The 25,668-nt window shown below is 36.6% G+C and overlaps 2 protein-coding genes and 1 long non-coding RNA gene across 3 annotated transcripts; all 3 read left to right on the top strand.

Moving 5' to 3' along the window:
* Positions 1-5,012: 5,012 nt before the first annotated feature.
* On the top strand, positions 5,013-16,115 carry LOC117921128 (ethylene-insensitive protein 2). Its single transcript, XM_034838922.1, is given in 9 exon segments — positions 5,013-5,351; positions 6,394-7,283; positions 7,475-7,561; positions 7,685-7,795; positions 7,890-8,102; positions 10,961-11,146; positions 11,286-13,794; positions 13,797-14,011; positions 15,428-16,115. Coding segments are annotated over 8 exon segments (3,954 nt in total). The 5' UTR covers positions 5,013-5,351; positions 6,394-7,034; the 3' UTR covers positions 15,812-16,115.
* A 773-nt stretch (positions 16,116-16,888) lies between these two features.
* Positions 16,889-19,010, top strand: LOC117919922. Its single transcript, XR_004652153.1, has 2 exons — positions 16,889-17,021; positions 18,362-19,010. It is a non-coding gene; the product is annotated as an uncharacterized LOC117919922 (long non-coding RNA).
* Positions 19,011-21,689: 2,679 nt separating this feature from the next.
* On the top strand, positions 21,690-24,550 carry LOC117920417 (phenylalanine ammonia-lyase). Its single transcript, XM_034837921.1, has 2 exons — positions 21,690-22,190; positions 22,638-24,550. The coding sequence occupies exons 1-2, from the start codon at positions 21,808-21,810 to the stop codon at positions 24,385-24,387; spliced, it is 2,133 nt and encodes a 710-aa protein (XP_034693812.1). The 5' UTR covers positions 21,690-21,807; the 3' UTR covers positions 24,388-24,550.
* The last annotated feature ends 1,118 nt before the right edge of the window (positions 24,551-25,668 follow it).

The following is a 25,668-nucleotide window of genomic DNA, read 5'->3' as shown; positions in this document are numbered from 1 at the left end:
GCAAAAGGTATTAGACACTTTAAGAAGTTTATTTGTTCTATATATATATAGTGTTAAAAAATTATTTTTGAAAAAAAAAGTTGAAAAATAGTTTATTTTCTGAAAATGTTATCCATGACTTCAATTTGATAATTTATTAACACGTATCAAGATGAGATAAACAAATATTCTATTAAAATCTAGTGAATATTTCATAAGTCAACTTAATAATTGAAAGTGACTTAATAACTTAATTTAAGTCATTAAATAAATTAAGTATATTTGATAAAATAACTTAATGATATTGATTTGAAGTCAAAAACAATTTTAAGTGATAAGTAAAAATAATTAATTTATTCTTAAATTCATATATTTATTTTACATTTTTATCCTTATTTGCCCTAATTACCTCTATGATTTTTTTTTTGTTACTCTATAACTTTCATTATTACCTGACCTCTTTTGCCATAATTATAATTTATAAGGATAAATATGTCAATTTAAAAATTTAGAATAAAATTTAAGTTAATGTGATCCAATAACATGAATACTTAAAGCATGAATTAAATAACAAGGGTTAAGTAAATTATTTGAATATAATTTAACTTAAAATCAACTTAAGTCGTTAAATAATAAATATTAAATTTTACCAAATAACCTCTTAAAAAGTTCATCCATTTGACTATTCTTTAAGTAGTTTCTCAAGTTAACGTAGAGATATTTTAATTGACTAAAAAAATCTAAGAGAACAGTTATTTCTCTAAAATTTTGAAATTCTATTTAGAATTTAAATTTTTTTATTACTAAAATAGATATTATTGAATCACTTAAATGTTTATTACAATTAATTCATGTCTGTATTGATGAGAACCTTAATAAATTAATAGTCAATAATTAAAGATGGTTTTTATTTATTTTATATTAATAGAAAATATGTTATTCAGACACTTATTTATTTACTTAGTGATAAATTCACTTCAGTCAATTCAAATTGGAATTAGTGACGGATTTAATGAAATTAATAACCAAATAATTAAGGGCAAGATTCAATTTGTGTTGACCGTTAGTATTTGATTTTTGTTTAAATATTGAATTTTTTTTTTTGATATTTCAATAGCATGTGTAGTTTTAAGTAAATCATATAATCATATACAAGAATGTTTTTCAATTAAATAAACATTTCAATTTTTAAAAACTATAATTAAATTTATTTTCCACATTTTAAAAATATTATTTGTTAAAAACTTGAAGCCTTGATAATAATTTTAGAAAATCTTTCTAACATTTTTAATATTTAAAAAGCGTTTTTTCTTCCCTACAAATAAGCGTCAAGTGACTACTAAATATCTAGAAAGTATAAATATGAAGCATTTAACTGTATCTATAAATGTGGTTGTAATCATGGTTCGATTTAAATAAATAGAATTTAAATTCTATGAACATAAACATAATGGACATTCATTTCCATGATCAACCGGTTCAAACCCATAAAGGCTTATGAAAATTTCATTTAGAGTCTAAACTGTTAATTAATGTAGACTAATTTATTTAGCTTATAAATAAATAAATAAATAAATAAATAAATAAATCAAGCAGATTTTGTCGGATTAAAGAGTTGATTACAAGTAATGAAGTGCAATTAATAAAGCTGAGAATGATAGTTGAATATGTTTGATAATAATACAATTAATTTAGGTGAAGTGAGATGCAATGAATCAAATTGCCTAAAAATGATCAAAAAGGAAATGAGAACTCATATTAAACTCCCATGCTACAAAACCCTAAAAATCTCAATCTAGTAAAGAAAGGTGAAAAAACAAACTAGATTCTTGGCAGTTTAGTGATTTGGGCCATGTTGGCTATATGGGGATTTGCCTCCTTTAACTGTAACCTCAACTGCCAAATGGACAGAGAAAGAATAATAGTTTTGTAATTTCAAAATATTTAAATAAATAAATAAGAAAGAAGGAAAGAAAGAAAAATAGCCAATTATTTAGGGGGTGGGTTGGGGTGATGAAAGTTCATTGAACATGTTCATCTCGCTTAGGGCCCTGTTACATTGGTTGGTGCATTTACATGCCACATATAATATTACATTATTACTTATTAATATTAAAAAAATAAAATTATGGAGGGAAAATGTAGCTGGATGCATTGAATTTCCAACGACTAGACGGAGCACGTGGCGAGATACCGAAGAAACACGACATAAAATACTAGTCTAAATACGTGGTTGAGTTTTGCTAAAATATTAATTAATTATTATTATTATTATGATAATTTTTTTTAATGGTGAATCAGCAGGTTCGGTCCACATATAAAATGGGGTTTGAAATCAGGGGAAGTGGAGCTTCCCATATAAATGTTGGTGTTATTTTAGGCTCAAACAATGCCTCGCAATCCGCAAAGCTGTATTTTTAATGAGTTTGAGTGTGCTTTTGAATAGAGTAGTTAGAAGTCATTTTGATAGCTATTTTTAAAAATATAATCTTTTTTTAAACTCGAAAACATGTTGTAAATCACAATGGATAGAGAATAATTTTTTAGTAACTTGTTGACTAATCTCATTCAGAATATTTGAAGATTATTGTAAATGTGATATTTCGTGTCGAATCATTTAGATATTATCAATTTAGGGCATAAAGTGAACAGTATTTATATGATTGAGTTCAGAATGATATCAAAGTTTATCATAATATCGACGCGATATTTTATTTGACCTCGTGATGAGTATTTGTCTGTTTGGCCTTTTAATCTCATGAAACATAATTACGACATTGTATTTATATGATGGTAGTTGTGATATCTCACAATATATTTATATAAGAGATGTTTGTGATGTCTCAAATTGTGAGCACTTCAATGAAATTTAAAACCAATATTATAAATAAAAATGTTTGAAAATATTTCAATTTTTTTAAAAAAAAACATTTAAAACAACAATTCTTAGAAGCTATTTTTTCAAACATACACAATCAAGGCATCTCCTTTATTTTCTAAAGATAATCACTAGGTCCCTAAAGATAAGCACTTGGTGTTTATTAAAATAATTTTAAAATAAGAGATGGATACACAATATAATTTAAAATAATATTAAAATGAATAAATAAATAAATAAATAAAGGTATATAACGTGAAGTCAAATTCTATGATAAAAGAAAGGGAGGGAGAGGGATGGAAATGATTTTATTTGATGTTATACTTAGAAAAGGAATAGGGAAAGAAGATAAGATGGTTTTGGAGGATATGGGTTTGAAGTTATGTGAATGCCTATCCATTTGTCTGAGAAGTATTGTCAAAATTCTTCAACTCACACCACTTCTCCCATCACTCACTCACTACTCCCCTTGTTTTTATTATTCATGGGCCATCCTTTGTCCCACACCATCAATCTCACCCAGTCAACACCCTTCTAAATCAATGCCCAGCTCCCCCTCCGCCGTATCTTTTCTTAACCATTACCCTCATTTGTTTGGACTCCAACCCAGAAGCAGCCGAGGTGGTGCCAATCGGGATGGAATAAGTGCCCATAATTTCTTCATTTTTATGGTGGGTTTTGAGGCCTATACTATACACCCTATTGGCTATAGGCTATCATGAGGTACTGCCGTGTGCTCATTTTCTTTTCCCATTCATTACTTTTTTTTTAAAAAACTCTTATCTTCCATTATTTATGGACCTAATCCCTAATCATCATCCCATGAAAATTACACGTGACCTGTAAAAGACTAAAAGTCCACCTTCAATTGCAAAATTTCAATTTAATCTCTCTCTCTCTCTCTCTCTGTTTTTTCATCCTTATCTCCCTCCACTTGTCTGATAAATGGGTTGTCTCATTCCCACCTTGGATCATATGGGTTTTCTGAAACTTGTTGCTCATTGAACCCATGTGAAATCTCTCCAAACCCATATGGTTAAAAAAAAAAAAAAAAAAGGAAAAAGAAAACCCCAGCCCCAGCCTCAGATAACAAAACATCAATCAAGTAAAGAACATCATGAAATGAACACGAAAAATTTTGGTACATCAAATGACAAGCTCCAAAATGCGTAGAGGTGATGGGGACATGTTAGGAAGAAGTAGACAAAGGGGGAGGGGGGGAGAGATGAGGGCGAAAGTGCTGTGGATGTGTAAGAAAGATGATTGGATTAAGGACACGGGGTACATTAACTGCCTGTCATAAATAATGCAAAGTCTAAACTTGGGAGTGTCCTTATAATTCAGTACATCTACACATCACCTCACTTGTCTACACTGGACCCATTAATTGCCCAACTCTTCGGTCTTCATTAGCTCTTGTTGTTCACTGGATAATATGAAGCAAACACATACACCCCCCCCACTAGGCTATCATTACCATTTTTGAACAATGAGATTAGCCTTTTCCACGCTTTTCCATACCACAATATCAACTAAGCGCCTGACCCAGACAACCCTTAGTGGCATTCAATGGGGGGCGTATCCAATGAGATCATTTTTATTTTTCAATTTTTAGGAAAATTTGTGTTGTCAAAATCTTGTTTTGAGGTACAAATCTAGGGTTTATTAGGAGACCCAAGTGTGAAAACTTTTTTTTTTTTCTGGGGCACTACTTGTTGGGCAATTGAAGAAGTGAGTGAAAAATGGTTTTTTAAGATATTTTCCCATGGGGAACCAACTAAGCCCAATATTGATATTGGAGCCCATGTTGTATTTCATTAATTCAAAGTGTCTAGAAAAATCAGCTTGATTTAATGCATCTTATATTGACAAAATATTATGGAAGATGTTTATTTAGGAATGGAATCTGATCACTTTTGATTCAAGAGTAACTAACTGTAAAATGAGTAGTTCCTAATTATAGAAATAATTTATTTTTATAGTTTAATGAAAGAATCCAGATAAGTTGCTTGAAAAAGATTCTTCAAGGTGGGGAAGAGATAAATTTGGAGAAATGGAAATAGAGCAGAGAGAGAGATGGGAGAGAGGGGAGAGTGGAGAACGGAGTGGGGGGAGATATAAATGAGAGGAAAAAGTAGAGAAAAGGTTAACTGTCTTTGAGGAGCTTTTTTTTTCACAAAAGCCTTTTTAACATTTGTGATGTGAGCCTTTTTCTTTTTCCACTTTACTCTCTCCTTCAAGATTGCCTTCAACTTAATGATTTATTCACAAAACAACACCATATTTCCTCCCTGCCCAAATATTTTTCTCACTCTACTTTCTCACACCTCCACAGCTCTCTCTGTCTGTCTCTCTCTCTCTCTTTCTTTCTTTCTTTCTTTCTATCTGTCTCTCTCTTCTTTCACTATCTCTCTTTATAAATCGATTAACTCTCTCGTGGCTTGTTTAAAAGCATCTGATCTGTAGAGATTGGGGAAAATGGAAAACCCCAGAGGTAAACAATTTGATTGTTTTTTGGGTTTTTTTTTTCGTTTTTGAAGGACACCCACCTCCTGAATGAATGGGACTGTACGGACATGCGTTGAATCTCTCTGTGTTCTCTCTCTAGAAATCTGTGCTGACTTTTACTTGCTTTTTCAGATCCATGTCAATCCTTTGGCGGCCGTTTCTGAAAATTTTTCCCCTTTTTTGGGTCATTTTTGCTCTTGTTCTATGGTTTTGGGCTCTGATACTTCGATGCTGGGATTAGGGTTTTTGGTTTTGGTTGCGGATTTGTGTTGCTTGTTCTATTTTGGGTTGTTTTGGTAATTTTGTGGGAAGATCTGGGTGGGGTTTTCAGTATGGGGTTTTTTGCATTCTGTTGATTTTAGGTTTCCAATTGTCATGAATTATTGGTGGATTAATTGTAATTTGTGGGTGCTGATCTTTTTTTGTTAGGATTGCTTGATAGTTTCTGAGAGCTATCATTGTAAAAATTATGCTGATACAAGCAGAGTGAATACTTGGACCGTTAAAACATTTGATATTGTTACTTTTCTCCTTTTTCTCTGTGGGGTTGTAGTGAATTCGCGGCAACCCTCTTGATGTATTCCACATTAGAGGAAGTGAACTTGTTCAAATACCATGCTTTTAACAAAAAATTGAGATTATTACTTGGTTGACTCAGTAGGTTTTTGAAATTTCTTTTTCTGGGATTTCTTATGGTTCATGATGCTAGAATCTCTTGTAGTGCATGATACTGGGATTTTTGTGATGGTTTTAGGTTGTAAATTGGTTGAAGCTGTAAGTTTCTCGTTAGTGGCCCAACTTGGTTAATGCAAACTAAAACCCTCATTGGGGATAACGTCGTACGGTCGATTCCTAAGTCATATTCAGCCTCATGTACTCTGTTTAAATGTTGATCTTGTAAATTTTATCATTTCAGCGTTTCTAAAACTTGCTAAATGGGAAGATTATTTTTCTCAAGTGTCTTGATATATATATATATATATATATATATATTTTGTGTCAGGGTCTAATGTGGCTTACTGAATCAGGATTAGACCTTGAAGCTGGATTCGAGGGTTGAAGTGATTTGGCAATATGTATGTATTTGGGATTGCTTTTCTGGATGATGGATGAAGTACTGTATTATCTTTATGCTGAAATTCAAGTTGTGGGAAGGAGTTTAACTTGATTTTAATTAAAGTTCTAGTTACAATCGGCAGGCTAGTAGGAAATCGAATAGCTTGTAAAAAACATGCCCTATTTGTTCAAAAGGGTCCAATTTCCATCTGATGATTTCAGCTAGTACTAAAAATTTTGTCAAGCCAGCTGTTGATGGAACTAAATGTGCTATCATGAAGAGCTTTTAGGATTGATTGAAGCAAGTGGATCAAGGGGTTTGTGATATAGGGGATGTATGTGGATGAACTTGTTTATATTCTACAAAGACCTGGGATCTAGCTAGGATATATGTGGTGGGTACACTTGGTTGTGATTAACCACAGAAATTGCAAATGTCTGATTCAATGACTTGTGAAGACCAGCGATGTTGTACTGGAAAGAAGTCTGCAATAAGCAACCATGTAAATTATTGAGGTTGGCACTTATTAAGAGGCTCTTTGGTGACCTAGAATAATCAATCGTATCATAGTGGACTCGGGATTTCTAGTTGTTTGGAGAATCACTAAACAATATGGAAGCTGAGATTTCTAACGCTAACCATATGCCAGATGTTCGGCATCAGTTCCTTCCTGCTGTTTTTCCTATGCTTCTGATATCAATTGGATATGTCGATCCAGGAAAGTGGGCTGCAGTTGTTGAGGGTGGTGCCCGATTTGGGTTTGATCTGGTTGCTCTAATGCTTGTATTCAATTTTGCTGCTGTTTTATGCCAGTGTTTGGCAGCCCGGATTGGTGTTGTGACCGGAAGAGATCTTGCACAGGTATCATTTCTTTTATGCCAGTATTATACATATAAGTGATGATTCTGTTGCATCAAATTCTGAATGGCAAATATTAGTGCTCAGGATTACAAAGAACTTCTTATATGCATGAGACTGTTGTTTTATTTTACTTTTTTATGTTATTGATTTTTTAAATGGTTGCATAATTTTTTCCTTTTGTGATACCAAAGATTTGCAGTGATGAGTATGACAAGTCCACATGCATGCTCCTTGGAATTCAAACAGAGCTTTCCATGATTGCTCTGGACCTTACTATGGTATATTCTCATTCTTCGTTATAGTATATACACTCTTTTGTATCCAAATTGTCATATAGCAGAAGCACAAGTGACAATGATTCTTGTTCCATTGCTGACATATAATTGAATTGTTTGTGCTAGATTCTGGGCATTGCCCATGGACTTCATCTCATGTTTGGGGCAGACTTGTTCAGCTGTGTCTTTTTGACTGCTATTGATGCTGTTTTATTTCCACTTTTTGCCACCCTCCTGGTAAGCCTGGTTACTTTTTTGCTTTTTTGTTTCACATCCATTATTCTACATCAACATAGAAAATCAGTTTAATATTGCTAATGCTCATATACAGGAAAATGGCAAGGCAAAATTCTTATGCATATGGATGGTAGGTTTTGTATTGCTTTGCTATGCTCTTGGAGTACTCATCAGTCTACCAGAAATTCCACTTTCAATTAATGGGATGCCAACAAAGTTCAGTGGGGAGAGTGCATTTGCATTGATGAGTCTTCTTGGAGCTAATATTATGCCTCATAATTTTTATCTCCATTCTTCGATTGTAAAGGTAACTCCCTCCCTTCCTCCCTCCCTCCCTCCCTCCCTCTGTGTGTGTGTGTGTGTTGTGTCTTCCATCCATCCCCCCACATCCCCTTCCCTTTCTTCTTCCCTTTCTCTAAATGTATAGGCATGAGTATGTGCTTGCATGCATGCTTCGGTAAAGGTTCAAAAGGGATTATAGTTACTGAAAGGACATGAAGAGGATTTTAAAAAAAACAAGGTTTTTAGACATTAGAGATGCTGCTAAGCTTGATAGTTGGGTTGAGCAATGTGATAGTTTATTATCATTATTGTTTTTGGGGACTAGTCGCTAGCTTTAAATTATGAACTGCCTATACTGCATTTTTAGCTCCATGGTTTTTAGACAACTGGTCTCAGGGCAAATATGTTGAAACTAGCATACCATTAGTCAAAATGTGGCCAATCCTATTGATCCTTTTGATTGAGGTATGGTTTTGTTGAGCTGAACTGAGTTCATACATCCATAAATTTTGATTGATATTTGGGAAAGTGGAAAGGTGGAAAGGTTCCTCCCCTTTAAGATTTCTGATCAAAATACTTGGATTGAGCAATGTGACTTATTTATCACATCGTTGTGATGGCCTACGGTTTTGGACCATATGATATGAAAATCATGTGTGTATTTGGGCTCTACCACGTCATATTCTCTTCACCTTATAATACGCCAGTCCCTGAATTGAAATCTTCCCAGTTGATTTTTACGGGATGGCACTATGTGCAACTGGGGTATTTTTAAACTGAGGAATGGCTAACTTTGATAACTGGTCCTCTTCTGTGGAAATAGTATAAGAGGAAATTGGGAGGTTATTTATAGTTTAATCAACTTTAGACCAAGCCCCACATTTCCAAGTTTGAACCCTAGGCTGAGGATTAGTTGATGTAGGTTAGGTTGGGTATGCTTGCTTTCATGTGAGTGTGGCCTGGTCAGTTATTTCTTTTGCTATGTATATTTCCAGAGTGGACCGGTATGTATGCTGCATATTGGTACTAGACTTTGACCCAGTTGTGTTATTATCTAGTTCTTGGCTGTTCTTATTGTTTAGGAAGAAGGTAGATTTGGATTAGGATGAAGCTGCATGCCAATGTAATGGTCCTTGAACACATTTTTCAATCATGTCTTTTTCCCATATGCAACATTTCATGTAATCTCTCATAACTTGAAAGCACCTCTACCTCAGGTTGCTGTCAGGTGTATTCTCAGTGTCTGTTTAACAACTTGTAACTGCTATTGGTGCATTTGGGAATGTATCATGCATGGTTTCTACTATTTATAGAAGCTCTTGGCAATGCTTATTATTACTAAAATACATGCTATGTGCATCCATACTTTCTTGAATTGGTAATTGGTACTGATTTCTTCTTTACAAGGCAACTTATCTTTGTTAAGTGGCATATGACAATGCCTCCTAGTTTAGGTTGCTTCTTGTCCCCGATCTGGTAATCATGGGGCCTTTCAAGGAGTGTTATCTATGAAGTAGTTTTGTGTCTGTGTGTTTATCTTGTGTATAACAATGTGGTGTTAATTCTTTGATGCCAATTATCCATGCACATCTTAACAGTGCAAGATGAGAGCTATAAGCTAGGTGAGGAAGAAAAAGTACAGAGATATATGAAAATGGCAAGGTCAAATTACTTGTCCATCAATGAGTTAAATTTCTGAAGGGATGATTACTAATAACTATCTAAGGAACGGACCAAGTGCCAACCTATTTCTTTCCTTATTATGCTGACGGGTATCACAGAGACATTTTCATTAAGTCATAATATAATAATATGCTGTTTTTGTGCTTCGTACTATTTCACTAGTCTGATTGAGCTGATAAATGAATTACTGATCTACCAATATTGTCTTGTTAGATTGTTGACATGTGGCACTTTGTTATTCGAATATGAACAATTTTCATGGTGAATACTTAGCTTTTCTATTGATAAATAACAAATAATATGGTCATAAAGTATCAGTATGTTAATAAAGTTGTGATAGATTACTGGTGCACAGCAATTGTTGATCTAGATCTTTGTCATGTTGTATATTTTCATTTTCTGGAGATTTATCTGCTCATGACTATGCTCTATTGAAGTCTTCTTATTTTCTGGGGATGTTATCCACATACCTTGGGGCTCTCCTCTTTTGATTTGATCATACATACACATAATGACATTATTATTTCCTTTCTGCTGGGGTAGATGATGGTGTTAGTAGGCATGGATGCATGTGCTCATATAACAGTGAAATATCTGAGCAAAAGATGCTCTTTACATTTAATGCATGTATGTTGGGAACAAGGGGCACTCACATATCAATGTCTTGGTTGGATCTCTTGTTGCTCCAATTCCCAATAAAACTCAACTTATTTTACTGTAGATCCAGAGAAAAAAATCACATCATGCATATCTATACATATGTTCATATATGTACTTCAAAGTATTCTAGTGATTTCCTTGAGAAACAGGTTTTCCTGTTGTTTCACAGTTCCTTTTCTCTTTCTGTTGGCCTAATTTTTTATGGGGTAGAACTTGAAAAGAGGCCTCTTGGCTGAGGTGAATAAATGCATTGTTGATGTGGCCTACCCTGTGTTCCAATAAGATGGATTGGTCTAGATTGTCCATGTAAGCCTCCACATTGGAGAAAAATCAAGCTGCAATAAGAACATGCAGAATTTAAGGACAGTAATATTTCTTTCAAATTGTAACATTCCTAGAAACTATGCTATTCTCATTTGTGAGGAAGGAGTCCTAAAATCCTCCTCATTATAGGAATTGTTTTGTGATTTAACTAAGCATTTTCTTCATATGTTTTCTCACCGAAGTTCTAACTTTTGTTAATCTTTCATATTCTTGCAGCGGCATCAAGGACTACCAAATGTTTCCAAAGCTGCTTTGTGTCATAGTCATATTTTTGCGATCTTATTCGTCTTCAGTGGCATTTTCTTGCTGAATTATGTGCTGATGAACGCTGCAGCAAATGTGTTCTATAGCACAGGCCTTGTTTTGCTTACATTTCAGGATGCTATGTCTCTAATGGATCAGGTTCAACTTTTCCATTATTACTGGTTCCTTTTGACATTTAACAAATCCTGTTTAGATAATTGCTTCATGAGCAATTTTATTTTCTGCATTAATTTGATGAATACTGAATAAATTTTATTTTTTCAAAACATTGATACAGGTATTTAGGAGTCCAATTGCACCTGTTTTCTTTTTACTGGTTCTATTTCTATGTAATCAAATCACAGCATTAACCTGGGATCTTGGCGGACAAGTAGTCTTGCATCATTTATTGAGAATGGACATTCCTGGATGGCTTCATCATGCTACAATCAGGATAATTGCGATTATTCCAGCCCTCTACTGTGTGAGGACTTCAGGAGCTGAAGGGGCATATCAGTTGCTTTTGTTCATGCAGGTTATGGTAGCTATGTTCCTTCCATCTTCTGTCATCCCCCTTGTCCGGGTTGCCTCCTCAAGACCAATAATGGGTGTCTACAAAGTTTCTCAGTTTGTGGAGTTCCTCGCCGTAGTTGCATTAGTTGGGATGCTTGGCTTAAAGATCATATTTGTTGTAGAGATGATATTTGGAAACAGTGATTGGGTGGGTAACTTGCGATGGAACATTGGGAATACTACATCTGGCTCATATTTTCTTCTACTCACCACTGCATGTACATCACTCTGTTTTATGCTTTGGCTGGCTGCCACCCCATTAAAATCTGCTAGTGCCAGATCAGATGCACAGGCATGGAACTGGGATTCACCAAAGGCTGTAACTGAGCCATCCTTTGAGAGAGAGGAAATCGATTTTATGGACTCTAGATATCATGGAGAGGATCCTGTTCACAAGCAAGAACCAGCACCAGCGTTGGAGAAATCCTTTGGGAGTCATTTGGATATGCCAGTGGAAAATTTTGATCTTGATTTGCCTGAAACAATCATGGATTCTGATCACGGGCCTATATTGACTACTATTGAAGAGAATTGTTCTAATATTACATTTCCCAGCTCCCCAATATGTCACTCAGAGAAACCAGAATCCACAGTAGAGTCAGTATCACCCACCACTGTGGTTAATGAAGTCTCTCATGTTCACTTGCTGGATACCAGCACCTTGAAGATTGAATCAGTGGACCCAGTTGAAAAGACTGTTGGAATAGAAGGAGACTCACAGATTGAGAAGGATGACGAGGAGGGAGATGCTTGGGAGCCTGAAGAAGCTTCCAAAGAGATTTCTGGAAGCAGCCCTTCTTTGACATCTGAGGGTCCAGGATCATTTAGGAGTCTCAGTGGGAAAAGTGATGAAGGTGGGAATGGTACTGGAAGTCTTTCAAGACTAGCTGGGTTGGGTCGTGCTGCAAGACGTCAGTTAGCTGCAGTTCTTGATGAGTTTTGGGGACAATTGTATGATTTCCATGGTCAGGCAACTCCAGAAGCAAAGGCTAAGAAACTGGATTTGTTGCTGGGGCTAGATTCAAAACCTGCGATTTCCTCACTGAAAGTGGACAGTATCAAGAAGGAATTTACTGGGTACTTCCCATCTGTGGGAGGAAGAGGATCAGATTCCCTGATCAGTTCAAGTTTATATGATTCCCCCAGGCAGCAGACAATGCAAAGCAGTATGGATTCTTCTTATAGGGGGGTTCAAAGGGGGTCTTCTTCATTTTGGTCCAACAACATTCAAATGCTGGATGCATATGTGCAAAATTCCAGCCGCAATGTTCTTGATGCTGGTGAGAGGCGCTACTCTAGTTTGCGTCTTCCACCCTCTTCTGATGGCTTGGATTATCAGCCAGCCACTGTACATGGATATCAGATTGCCTCTTATCTCAGTCGTATTGCTAAGGATAAAAGTTCGGATTATATGAATCCCCCAATTGAGTCAACACCCCCAAAATCCCCTTCTTTGGGCCCTGCAAACTATAGAGATCCACTTTCTTTTGCTTTGGGGCAAAAGCTGCAAAATGGGTTAGGCTCTGTACAAGCATCTGGTTTTCAGAACCGTGCAGTATCGAGAAACAGTGCTTTGCAATCTGAAAGAGCATATTATGAAATGTGCTCCTCAGGACCTGCCGAGACTGGGGGGATTCCAGCCAATACAAAGAAGTACCATAGTTTGCCTGATATTTCAGGAATCTCAGTTCCTCTTCGGAATTTATATTTGTCTGATAGGAGTGCTCAATGGGACAATACTGTTGGTTTTGGGCAATCTATTGGTCGAACAACCTATGATCGCACATCTATTGATCATTCAACCTATGAACAATCCCTGTACTCAAATACTGGTTCGACAACCCGGGGTCCTCTGGCATTTGATGAACTCTCTCCATCAAAAGCATATAGAGATCCTTTTTCCTTGCCATTGAGTACAAGTTCAGACACTGGATCCCTCTGGTCTAGACAGCCTTTTGAGCAGTTTGGTGTGGCTGATAAAACTCGTAGTGTTGTGGGTGAAGGAGTTGGAAGTAGGCCAAATTCAATTACTCGAGATGCTTCTTCTCTTCTGGATTTGGAGGCCAAGCTTCTTCAATCTTTCCGACATTGTATTGTGAGGCTCATCAAACTGGAAGGATCTGATTGGTTGTTTAGACCGAATGAAGGTGCAGATGAGGATCTTATTTATCGTGTTGCTGCGAGGGAGAAATTTCTTTATGAGGCTGAAACCAGAGATATTAGCTGGGGGGTTAACATGGGGAGGCTCAGTACTCTTCTTCTGATAGGAAATCTGGTTCTGCACAACTGCTTGTTTCCTCGGTTCCTCATTGTGGAGAGGGCTGTGTATGGAGAGTGGATTTGGTAATAAGCTTTGGGGTGTGGTGCATTCATCGAATTCTTGATCTGTCCTTTATGGAAAGCCGACCAGAGCTATGGGGAAAATATACTTATGTACTCAACCGTCTTCAGGTAAATTTTGAAAATGCTCTGCTATTTGTTTATGCTAATATCACTTGATTGAAGTCCATGGCCTGATTTAAAATCAGTATTTTCTCTGAGAAGATATAGCTACTCCTTAATGACCAAATAAGATATGCTCATCTTTAATGCAGCAAATTTCTCCACTAATGGGTCCCTTAGGGAGCAATCTGCCATGATTATTTCTGCAACTATCAAGACAACTTGATTGAGCTAGCTTCTTTCCTGAGAAATCATGGCATCAAATGGCTCATTTGGCAACTATATTTATATTGTCATGGTCTAAACCTTATCTAGATTCAATATCCTCTGGATAATTTTTTATCACCCCTTTCTAGTAGAGGTGAGAAAATTTAAGTTTGCTTCTTGTTACATAGAATTGAGCAAGATCCAAGGCATACTGATGTCTATTTTTCCAGTGAGTGGGGCACCAAACAACTCAATTCAACAATGTCTTGTCTCAGTGCTTGGGGTCAGCACCACAATTTCTTTTCCTTCACTTTAATGTCTAGGGCCATGCCTTTTCCTCCATTCTCTTCTGGTAGCTTATCTTTTTGGGTGAAAGTTTCTTATAACTTGGGCTATTGTTCTTTTTGGGCTTCCCCTCTTGGCTTTGTGTCTTCAACTCACACCAAATTACTCCTTACTGGTGTACTTCTTCATCTTTGCGGCAACTTTACCAGGCCATCTTTGTGAAGTCTAAACTGGTTTTCAAGCAGTGGCAGTCCTAACTCTCACATATCATAATTTTTTATTACTATGTTTGGTTCTAGGAAAGTACTTAGGAAAGAAAAATAATTTTCTCATGTTTGGTTTTACCATGAAAAATATGCAAAAAAATCAAATATAATTAAAATTAGTTATAAACTTATATATTTTTAAATTATTTAATCTTTATATAGAAGAATTAAAATAAGTAAAATGAGTTTGAAGGAATAAAAATAATTTATTGACTTTAATTTTTTTTCTGTTCCTTCTGCTTTTCCTCTCTATTTTATTTCCTCCTCATTTTCCCTAAAATTTTCTAGGGAACAAATATAGCTTAAGATTGCTGTTTTTTTTGTTATTTCTATTGTAGCATTCATTCTTTGAAACATCTTCAATTCAGCTATGTTATGTAATGAATGTATTGATTTGTGATTGTTGCATTTGTGCTGCATTTACGCTTATAGATACCTTAAAAAATAATTTTCTTTAATTTGCTATATATTTGGAAACCCTCGTGTCCATGCTTATGTATGTGTGCTCCATTTTTTTATTCTTGTGTCACGCTTTAAGCCCACCTGTGAATAAAGTGGCAAGAAACATCGATATTCATTCTATTTTGCATTTTCCATATGGTTTTCTCGTGTTTGTGACTGTAACAGTACCATTTCTTCATCGTGATGTGAACTGTATTTGCTACAGGGAATAATCGACCTGGCCTTCTCAAAGCCTCGTTCTCCAATGCTCCCATGCTTCTGCCTTCAAATTCCAGCATCACACCAGCAAAGGTCAAGCCCACCAGTCTCAAATGGGATTTTGCCCCCTGCGGTAAAATCAGTCAAGGGGAAATGCACGAGTGCAGCTATGCTATTAGAGATAATCAAGGATGTGGAGATTGCTATATCTTGCCGAAAGGGTAGAACAGGGACTGCAGCTGGCGATGTGGCTTTCCCCAAAGGAAAAGAGAATCTGGCATCTGTTCTCAAGCGCTACAAGCGTCGTTTATCCAACAAACCTGTTGGAACCCACGATAATATGGGGTCTGGGTTGCGAAAACTTCCGACTTCATCGTCTTATGGCTCATAGTTTTGTCTACAGTTAACTCAACTGGGTCAATGATTTTTGAGCTGTTTGATTTTGGAAAGCAGTTCATACACTAGATCAGGGTGCCCGGTTTCCCTCTTTCCTTTTTTTCTCCTCTCCCCCTTGTCTCCCTCTCTCTCTCTCATGTGTATTAAAAGTCTTTGCTGCAAATGTTATTTCCATGTATGATATATATACATAGGATAAAAAGAATGACTGGATTTGTAATTGCAGCAGAATGGAAAAAGGAAAAATTTGGGTAGAAGAAAGGTGGAAAAATGTGATTGCAATTTTGGTTTTGGTTCCTTATGTCTCTTTGATGGTGCTTGCCAACCCAATATTCGTATTCATTATTAAGGCGGGGGTAGGGGAGGAGACAAAGGGTAGGTGGGTTGGTAGGTTATTGAGAAATTGGAGGTTCTTGTCTTCACCCTTCGCATCACTCACCATCACACCTCCACCCTCCTCCCTACCCCCACTTAACTAATATTTTGTGCACATAATGGATTCTTGTAATTGATTTGTGGTTATATCAATTATTTTTCTATCAGTCTCATTGCTAACACACATTTATTTACTGTGAAAAGAAAGGGCTGGTAACTGGTTGTATTTGGAATCATATCATTTTATTATACTTTAATTTTAGCTTTATAAACCTTCATTTTATTTGTTTTAAGGGTCAGATTTCATTACACAATGATCAATGATGCAGATTCAAACTTTCATCCATACCCATTTGACGATTTAATCAAAAGCCACGCCACTTTTCATTGTAAAACCCCAAAGAAAATTGTTAATGAAAATTTAAAATTAAAATTACATGGTGTTTGTCTTTTTTTTTTTTTTTTTTTTTTAATAGAATTTTAATATTTAATAGTGTTTTAAAAAGTGAAAAATAAATAAACATTTTAACTTTTTAAAATCTGAAAGGAAATTATTTTCGGTGTCAAAAGTTAAAAAAAAAATTAAAAAACAGACCCGCTTTTACTAATATTCCCGATTTCTGAATATCAGCATAAACGAACTTTTAAGAAAGCAAAGTCCCTGTCCCAGAGAAGGAAGATACACGTGGAGAGCTATACGCCATCACCACTCACATGTCACAACTCCCCCACCACTTTCTCGTCTTCTATTTCACTCTCTCTCTCTCTTTACTCTCCTCCTCTTTCTCTGTGTCTTGCGCTCGTCTTATCATCAAAGATTCTGAATACAGGTACGGAGGTACCCACCATGATCTTCTGCTTTATTTATTTGCCTTTATTTTCCCATCATCTACACTTAATTTTAGCTTCCCTTTACAGAGAATTTTAGCTTAGAACGCCTTATCCATCACCTCTGGTTCGCTTCTATGAATTACGCCAAATATATATATAAATATTAAGTAATATTAAAAAAGGGCATATTTTCAAATATATGTTCCTCTTCATAGCTTAGAAGATTTCATATCTCATACATCTTGTCCAACTTTCATGTTTCAGTTTGAATTTGGTTGATGAATTTCCAGCACAGTTTTTTATTTCTTGAGAAAAATAAGAAATATTTATGCTCCCTTTCCATTAGAGAAGTAGTTGATTCAACCTTTGTGTTTAAAACATGTAGCATCATCAGCCAATTGAATGATTTGCTTTAGCCATCTAAGACTCTGTTGATCATCCTATTTGCAGGATATCCTGTATATATGATTGATACTGCTATACTTTGCCAAATTAAGTTTTATGTTCTACATGTTTATGATATGTTCAAAGAAAAAAACACAATTCTTTTAGATTTGAGGTAATAAAATTTCTTTCATCTCTCAATTTTTTTTTAAAGTAGTTTACAAGCTTAGTTGTTATTTGTTTTTTTAACTTTTCCGATTAAAGTAATTAGATTTTAAGTTGTTTTTTTTTTTTTTTAATTTTAATTTATTATTTATTTAAAAATTTTGTTAAATAAAAAAATTCAAAATAATTCAATTTTTTCTAAAAAATAAAATATTAAAAAAACAGACAATTTGTTCAATAAAGGATATAATTGATAACTTGAAAAAACATATTATCCCTTTATTTTTCAATTTTTTGATCCTTTAGAATATTTTTTTTAACTTCATTTAATTTTAAGTTTTATTTATAATTAAATAAAAAGGAAAAAACAAAAGCTTATAATTTTTTATTCTTGAAAGTAGAAAAAGATGGTATATACCACTATAATATTCCATTTACCTTTAATTTGGGCTTTAAGAAAAAAGGAGGAAGCATGGGATGGGTCATTCCCTGTTTGGTAATCTAAAATTTTTTCATTTTTATAAGTGAAAACAAAGACGATCTTCATTTTATAATCATTTCTTAAAAGTGTTTACATTTTTTCAAACATGAAAAAGCAATATTTTTAGTGATTTATGCAAGCAAACTCATCTTCCGAGAACCCGTTTGAAAGTGTGATACCAATTTCAATGTCTTTCTTGGTGTTGCTACCAAACGATAACATGCCCATATTTGCGAAATGGGAAATTTCCAAGTGTGGTGAATCTCATTCAAATATGTATCATTCTCTATGGTGATGATGATGATGCAGGGTTAGGGAGATCGGAAGATGGGGTACGTAGTGATAATATCACTTCCTCTAATACTGGCATTCTTGATCATGGCCATTGCCTGTTACCTGCTGGGTAGGTCCAGCGGCCGAAGCGAAGCGGCAAGAGCTCCACAGTTCTATGGGCCTCCCGCTCCTCCAGTTGGGTCCCAATCCCATCTCCACGACAAGCCCCTTGCGGTCTAGATTTTCACCTCTCTCTCTCTCTCTCTCTGCTTCACTGCTTTTGTATATATAGAGAGATGAGTGATCATTTGACAAGTTTTATGGGACCATGCGTTCGGTTGGTAAGATGACTTGGTCTTTGAGGAGAGTAGGTGGCTTTTGATTCCTTGATACTTCTTGCGTTTTCCCTTCTCCGATCTTTTGGTAGCTAAAACTGATCATATTTCGTATCCTTGACCTTATCTTTTTGGTTTTTTGTTCCTCAAAAAGTGTATAATTTCCAAGTAGAAGTGAGGGTTTTGACTGTATGTTCCGCCCAACAACCAGTAAATTCACTTCTCATGGATCTAATAGCTGTTGGCTGGGACCAATTCTATGGCTAGCTGCCCTGGACATGGATAATGCATTGTATGTAACTCAAAACATATACACGTGATGAAAAAATGATTTTATTTCTAGTGGTCAAGGGTATAAGAATCAAAAGCTTAGGCAGCCCCACACCCCACAGAAATGCACTGGTCAGCATTCCCTAGCAGCTCGTGGTGGCTGCATGACTTTCATTTCGTTTCAGTAGCCCTACATGTCTTGGCGTCACCCCAGAGATGAACTGTTGCCAGCCGGAATGAGGAATGGAGTTTAGGGATTACTGATAATCAACTTCTGATTTTATAAGGAAATACAATTGTTTTTTTTTTTTTTTTGGGTTAAAAAATAGTATTTAGTAAATGTTTCAGGTTGAGGGCACATGCATTTGTGGTTAGATGGTGGAATGTGAATACCAGTTAATTTATTCGGGGTCGGCAGCCTTACCAACCATAAATGTGTGAAACACTAGTGGTAAAGCTTAAAAAGGGAGGAGCAGCAGAGTCAAGTTGCACATGATCCATGTCTTTCAAACCTACCACTTTCTTGGAGGGACTCCTCAGGCTCAGTTGTTGATAAGATTCAAGGGCCAGCCAATCCTTTTCATCATTTACCCAATCAACACATTCCACTTGCCACTCTCATTCTCCTATTTATATGCTTCATACCCTAAAATAATGAAATTTCGGAAACCCATTCCAGGGTCAAGTCTTAATTTCATTGGAATGACTCACCCATTGAATTGTGAATTCCTCTGTTCATGAGTAATGGGAGTCCATCAACCTCTACCTCAAAGCTGCAACAACCTGAAAACACATTTGCCTCTCACATTTCAACTGTGTGGGGCCAACAGTATGAATCATGCTTCTCTCTCTCTCAAATTGGTTGGTAGATGAGGATGGAAAATTCTGGTCCCAAATGGACATTGGACCCCTTGCCCTCACCACTTCACACTTCACCTACTAAATATTGTATGTTGACGTCTCCCCATCTCTCCACCTACCAATTTTGCAACATTTATGATGACTGAAAACCCACTTGGGGAATTTCTTTTCTTTTATTGTTCTTATTTTATTTTTTGTGGTCACGTTGAATCTGCAAAAATTGTTCAAAAAAATGGGGTTAACAAACTCAACCCATGACAAAACTTGTGGTACTTATCTGACTTCCAACTTCTTCACAGCAAGGGATTACCAATTTGACTTAGCATATTGAATTCATGGTATTGGGAGTCGTGTGGTTTATTAGAATACATGCCCCTACGACCATTTCACCAAATAAAAATTATTATTATTTTTTTCAAATCCCTGAGTCTCATCATCATACAAAACCCATTTTCGAAACAACCTTATAAACTAATGATGCTGCAGCATGCCATGAGTCAGACCGGAGACAAGAGGGATCTCATAAGCCTATTTTATTGAATCATGCATTTTCACTAACCCATCTCACCTATTTCTTTGAAGGTACAAAATGTTGATTTGGTTTGATGCAAGAACTGATACAATAGAATAAGATTGAGTATACTAAATTGTGTGACATGGACTACTCAACTTGGGAATATTTTTGGTGTCCTACCTAGAAGAAAGGCTTATTTCAAATTGCCAAGAGCCACAATTAAAATGGTGGTTCTTTCCTTTTCCTTTTCCTTTTCCTTTCTCTTTCTCTTTCTCTTTCTTGTCCAGAAGCATACACTTGGATTAAAAATGGCACATGCTGCTTCATTTTTCCTTCACAGATTCTAAATTTTATGTATGTAACAGTCTGATTTACCGTTGCAACTCTCTTAAAAGGGCCACGGGGATATTATGATTCAAATAAACTTTAGAACCCAGTTTCGGGCTGAGGGTTGCTTATGGAGATAACGATGATGACAAAATCTTGAAGTAATTGGGGTGTAAGTAGGTGAGATATATTAAATTAATTTGATAAAACCCTCAAAAAAAAAAATTAAAAAAATTGGGAATTTGGATACTGAAACGAGCCTCTATGACAAGTTGACAACAACCAAACCCACCACCATGGAAAAGTACAAGTAATGACATGGGGAGGGTTGGTAAGTCTACCACTAAGTTTCCCCTGCAGAAAGGAGGTGGTTTTCTACCAATGGTGATGGGAACTGAAGAATAAGGAAATGGGCTGGAAAACACAAGGCATGTTTCAGCTACTCTGTGGGTGATGTGATGTGACGTAAGGCAGGGTTCGGTGAATTGCTTTGGTTTACCAATATTCTGTCACTGATTAAACCTTAGTAATTATTCATATTTGTTAGTTTTTGTTTTAATAATTGAATGATTGATGGTCACATTTTTTTAAATTATTATAAATATTACGGGGATGGAGGAGTTTAATGATGGCAGCAGGATACTGTGACATAGGTGGTAGGTGTCAGAGATTAAAGAGATTGGAAAATTCCAGAGAAAATGAGTGAATTTTCTTGAACCTGTTCAGATTGGAGAAATTGAAACAACGTTACGTAGCGTAACAATATCAATAGTTTTCTACATCCCACCAACCCCTTCACCGCACACCACTTTTGTCTTGGGGTTTGACCAGTAAGAGGATCCGGGCTCCACCTCGAAATCCACGTGGATGTCCACGTTGCAGCATCTGAGCCTTTGGCGTAGACAGATCAAGGGTCTGGATTGGTTTTCAACAAACCCCGTGAAGCTACTTTGTCATCCTGCCCACTGCCTTATGCCCACCTACCAATTACCCTGTGGAATTTTAAGGACTCCAAGGCTCAAACGCTCTATATAAGGAAAAGCCTGTCACCATACACTTCAGGAAATTTCAGAGCCTAACTCTCCGATTTCCTCTCTACACCACCCTCTAGTTCCTCTCTCTCTCTCTTTCCTTATTGGTTGTCGTGAAAAAAAACCAGCTTATTCTTCTAAGACATGGAAGCAATGAACAGCCACGGAAGCAACAAGGTCGAGAGTTTCTGCGTGAGTGATCCGCTGAACTGGGGAGTGGCTGCGGAGGCGTTGAAGGGGAGCCATTTGGATGAAGTGAAGCGCATGGTGGCGGAGTACCGGAAGCCGGTAGTTCGGCTGGGTGGTGAGACGCTTACGATATCGCAGGTGGCGGCGATCGCAGCGCGGGAGGAGGATGTGACTGTGGAGTTGTCGGAGGCGGCGAGAGAAGGCGTGAAGGCGAGCAGTGACTGGGTGATGGAGAGCATGAACAAGGGTACTGACAGCTATGGTGTCACCACTGGATTTGGTGCGACTTCACATAGGAGAACCAAAGAAGGTGGTGCCCTTCAGAAGGAGCTTATTAGGTAAAACTATCACCTTTCGTCATTTCTCAGTCACATACGTAGAATGTTTGCGAACTCGGCCTGGGTTTTGTTTGACTCGTGTTACTATTCGTGAGTCAGTGGACTCGCATCAAACCTGTCAACTTTGACGTGTTAACTTATTCATGATGAACCGGCCTAGCCCACTTGGTGAGCCCCTTGTGGACTTGGTGGAACGGACGTGGCCTTCTCTCATGTTAGCTTACATGGAAACTACATCTCCTGAAGATGTCGAGGAAAGAGAACTCGTCCACGTGTTCCAAAGAATGAAAATTTTCTGGGTGTGTTTGGTTCAATTCAGGGGCTCAAAAGCACTTTTTGTAAAATGTTTTTTTTTTTTTTTTTTAGGTTTTATTTTCCAAAGTACTTGTTTTGATTTGAAAGCTTGAAATGGTTGGTGATGTGTTGGGATGTTGGTGCTTGATACAGATTCTTGAATGCTGGAATATTTGGGAACGGAACAGACTCGTGCCACACGCTGCCTCACTCAACAACAAGAGCTGCCATGCTGGTGAGGATCAACACCCTCCTCCAAGGCTACTCCGGCATCAGATTTGAGATCCTGGAAGCCATAACCAAGCTCCTCAACCACAACATCACTCCATCCTTGCCTCTGCGTGGCACCATCTCTGCCTCTGGAGATTTGGTTCCTCTCTCCTACATTGCCGGTCTTCTCACTGGCAGGCCTAATTCCAAAGCTGTTGGACCTACCGGTGAAGTTGTCAATGCTGAAGAGGCCTTTAAAATGGCTGGAATTGAGTCCGGATTTTTTGAGCTGCAGCCCAAGGAAGGCCTGGCTCTTGTTAATGGCACTGCAGTTGGCTCTGGTTTGGCCTCTATGGTGCTTTTCGAGGCCAATGTTCTGGCGGTGTTGTCTGAAGTTATATCTGCTATTTTCGCTGAAGTGATGCAGGGGAAGCCTGAATTCACTGACCACTTGACTCACAAATTGAAGCACCATCCTGGCCAAATCGAGGCTGCAGCCATTATGGAGCACATTCTAGATGGAAGCTCTTATGTGAAAGAAGCCGAGAAGCTACATGAGATGGATCCCCTGCAGAAGCCAAAGCAAGATCGATATGCTCTAAGGACTTCCCCTCAATGGCTTGGCCCACAGATTGAAGTGATCCGAACATCAACTAAATCCATTGAGCGGGAGATAAACTCAGTGAACGATAACCCCTTGATTGATGTTTCCAGGAACAAGGCTCTACATGGTGGCAACTTCCAGGGGACCCCAATTGGAGTCTCCATGGACAACACCCGCTTGGCAATTGCAGCCATTGGAAAACTTATGTTTGCTCAGTTCTCGGAGCTTGTCAATGACTTCTACAACAATGGGCTGCCATCAAATCTCTCTGGTGGCCGAAACCCAAGTCTGGATTATGGTTTCAAGGGAGCAGAAATTGCCATGGCTTCCTATTGTTCAGAACTCCAATTTTTGGCCAATCCTGTCACCAACCATGTCCAAAGTGCTGAGCAACACAACCAAGATGTGAACTCCCTGGGCTTAATCTCCTCCAGAAAAACAGCTGAAGCGGTTGATATCTTGAAGCTCATGTCTTCCACATACCTAGTTGCCCTCTGCCAAGCCATTGATTTGAGGCATTTGGAGGAGAATCTGAAGATCACAGTCAAGAACACTATAAGCCACATAGCCAAGAAAACTCTAACCACTGGAGTCAATGGAGAACTCCACCCATCAAGATTCTGCGAGAAGGACTTGCTCAAAGTGGTGGACAGGGAGTATATATTTGCCTACATCGACGACCCCTGCAGTGAAACATATCCACTGATGCAGAAGGTCAGGCAAGTTCTGGTAGAACACGCACTGAACAATGGCGAAAATGAGAAGAATGTCAGCACCTCAATCTTCCAAAAAATAGTGGCATTCGAGGAGGAGTTGAAGGCCCTTTTGCCCAAAGAGGTCGAGAGCACAAGAGCAGGGTTGGAGAGTGGAAACGCATCAATTCCGAACCGAATCAAGGACTGCAGGTCATACCCACTGTACAAGTTCGTGAGAGAGGAGCTGGGAACAGGGCTGCTAACAGGTGAAAAGGTGAGGTCACCAGGGGAGGAGTTCGACAAGGTGTTTACTGCAATGTGTGAGGGGAAGATCATAGACCCTCTTCTGGATTGTCTCAGTGACTGGAACGGTGCTCCTCTCCCAATCTGTTAGGGGATTTCACTGTTGCATATACTCTTTATTTCCCACTTCCAACTTTCTTTCCTCTCTGTTTGTAAAACCTGAGATTGTCCGCGCCTCGCGCTTTCTATTCTATGATATTAAAATTGTTTGTAATAATGAATGCTTCTTTCTTCAAATCTCTTTTCCCAGTTTTGATTTCTGAGCAAATCGTTTTCTTCCATAATCTGAATGTGATTATTTCTTCAAAACTAATTTCAGAAATAACAAATAACAACTACCAACTCGTTGGATCCAATTTCAGACCAAAGTCTGACTTGTCTTGAGGGGTTACCACAAATATCTAAGGCAAATGAATCCCTTTCCCTCTTTTGAGTGGTCGCAGAAGCTACCTACCCTTCTAAAACTTGCATCAACTTTGTAGACTTATGCTGGTCAATCCTGTCTGTCTGGATTATGAAAATCATTTTAACATTATTTTTAGCTCTAATTTTTTTTTAATGGTGAAATCAACCTAAATTATTTCTAAATATTAATGGGGTTCTTTTATTAAGATTTTCAGTAAAAGAAATTGACAAAAAAAAAAATGACAAGTATGTTTATAAATCGACATATTAATTTTTTTCCTTTAGAAATAAAAAATATATTAATTTAAAAAAAAATACATGAGTTGTGATTAATTCTTTTATATTTTAAATATTTTTTTCCAACAATTTAAGATGAGTTTTTATTAGGAATTCATTCCATAAAATTACCTAAAATTGTTGTTCAATAACTTAAATATAAAACAATATTCAAATGTACATGAGGTTTTAACATGTTTCCATTAAGTATATTTACATATTATAACGAATATTATAAAAGATAAAATTAAATATAACTATTACATTCTCAAAACATCTCATATTTTCTCACTTTGAACCATAAGCTTTATTGCTCCAATAAGTGTGCTCTATTTTTTCTCACATTTCGATCTATTTTGTATTGTCTGTTGGTATAAATCTATCTCTATCTCATAACTTTTATTTTGAAATACTATTTGATGCAAGAAATAAACTAAATAAAACAATTTAAAATTTTTAAAAATACTTAAGTAAGAATAGTCTTAAAAGCTAATTAACAAATATAAAATCAGTCCTATTTAATAATAATAATAATAATTACTATTATTATTTTCACTAAGAAATATTTAATTATCGTTGAAAAGCTATAAAATATAATAAAGTATAATCGGAGCACGAGGCTTGTGGATGATTGACGAGGAAGCCTCAGTGGACTTTTTCTTTCATTTTTCTCTCTCGCTCCTTTTTATTT

Source organism: Vitis riparia, chromosome 8, assembly GCF_004353265.1.
Source record: "Vitis riparia cultivar Riparia Gloire de Montpellier isolate 1030 chromosome 8, EGFV_Vit.rip_1.0, whole genome shotgun sequence".
Taxonomy (NCBI): domain Eukaryota; kingdom Viridiplantae; phylum Streptophyta; class Magnoliopsida; order Vitales; family Vitaceae; genus Vitis; species Vitis riparia.
Note: the sequence above shows the minus strand (reverse complement) of the source record. Positions and strands in the feature narration are given on the sequence as shown.

What these genes read in the sequence shown, in the direction of transcription:
- LOC117920417 (XM_034837921.1), top strand. Translation starts at nt 21,808, where the DNA reads ATGGAAGCAATGAACAGCCACGGAAGCAACAAGGTCGAGAGTTTCTGC. An exon ending in CTTCAGAAGGAGCTTATTAG is followed by an intron (nt 22,191 to 22,637) that starts GTAAAACTATCA and finishes TGCTTGATACAG; the next exon opens with ATTCTTGAATGCTGGAATAT.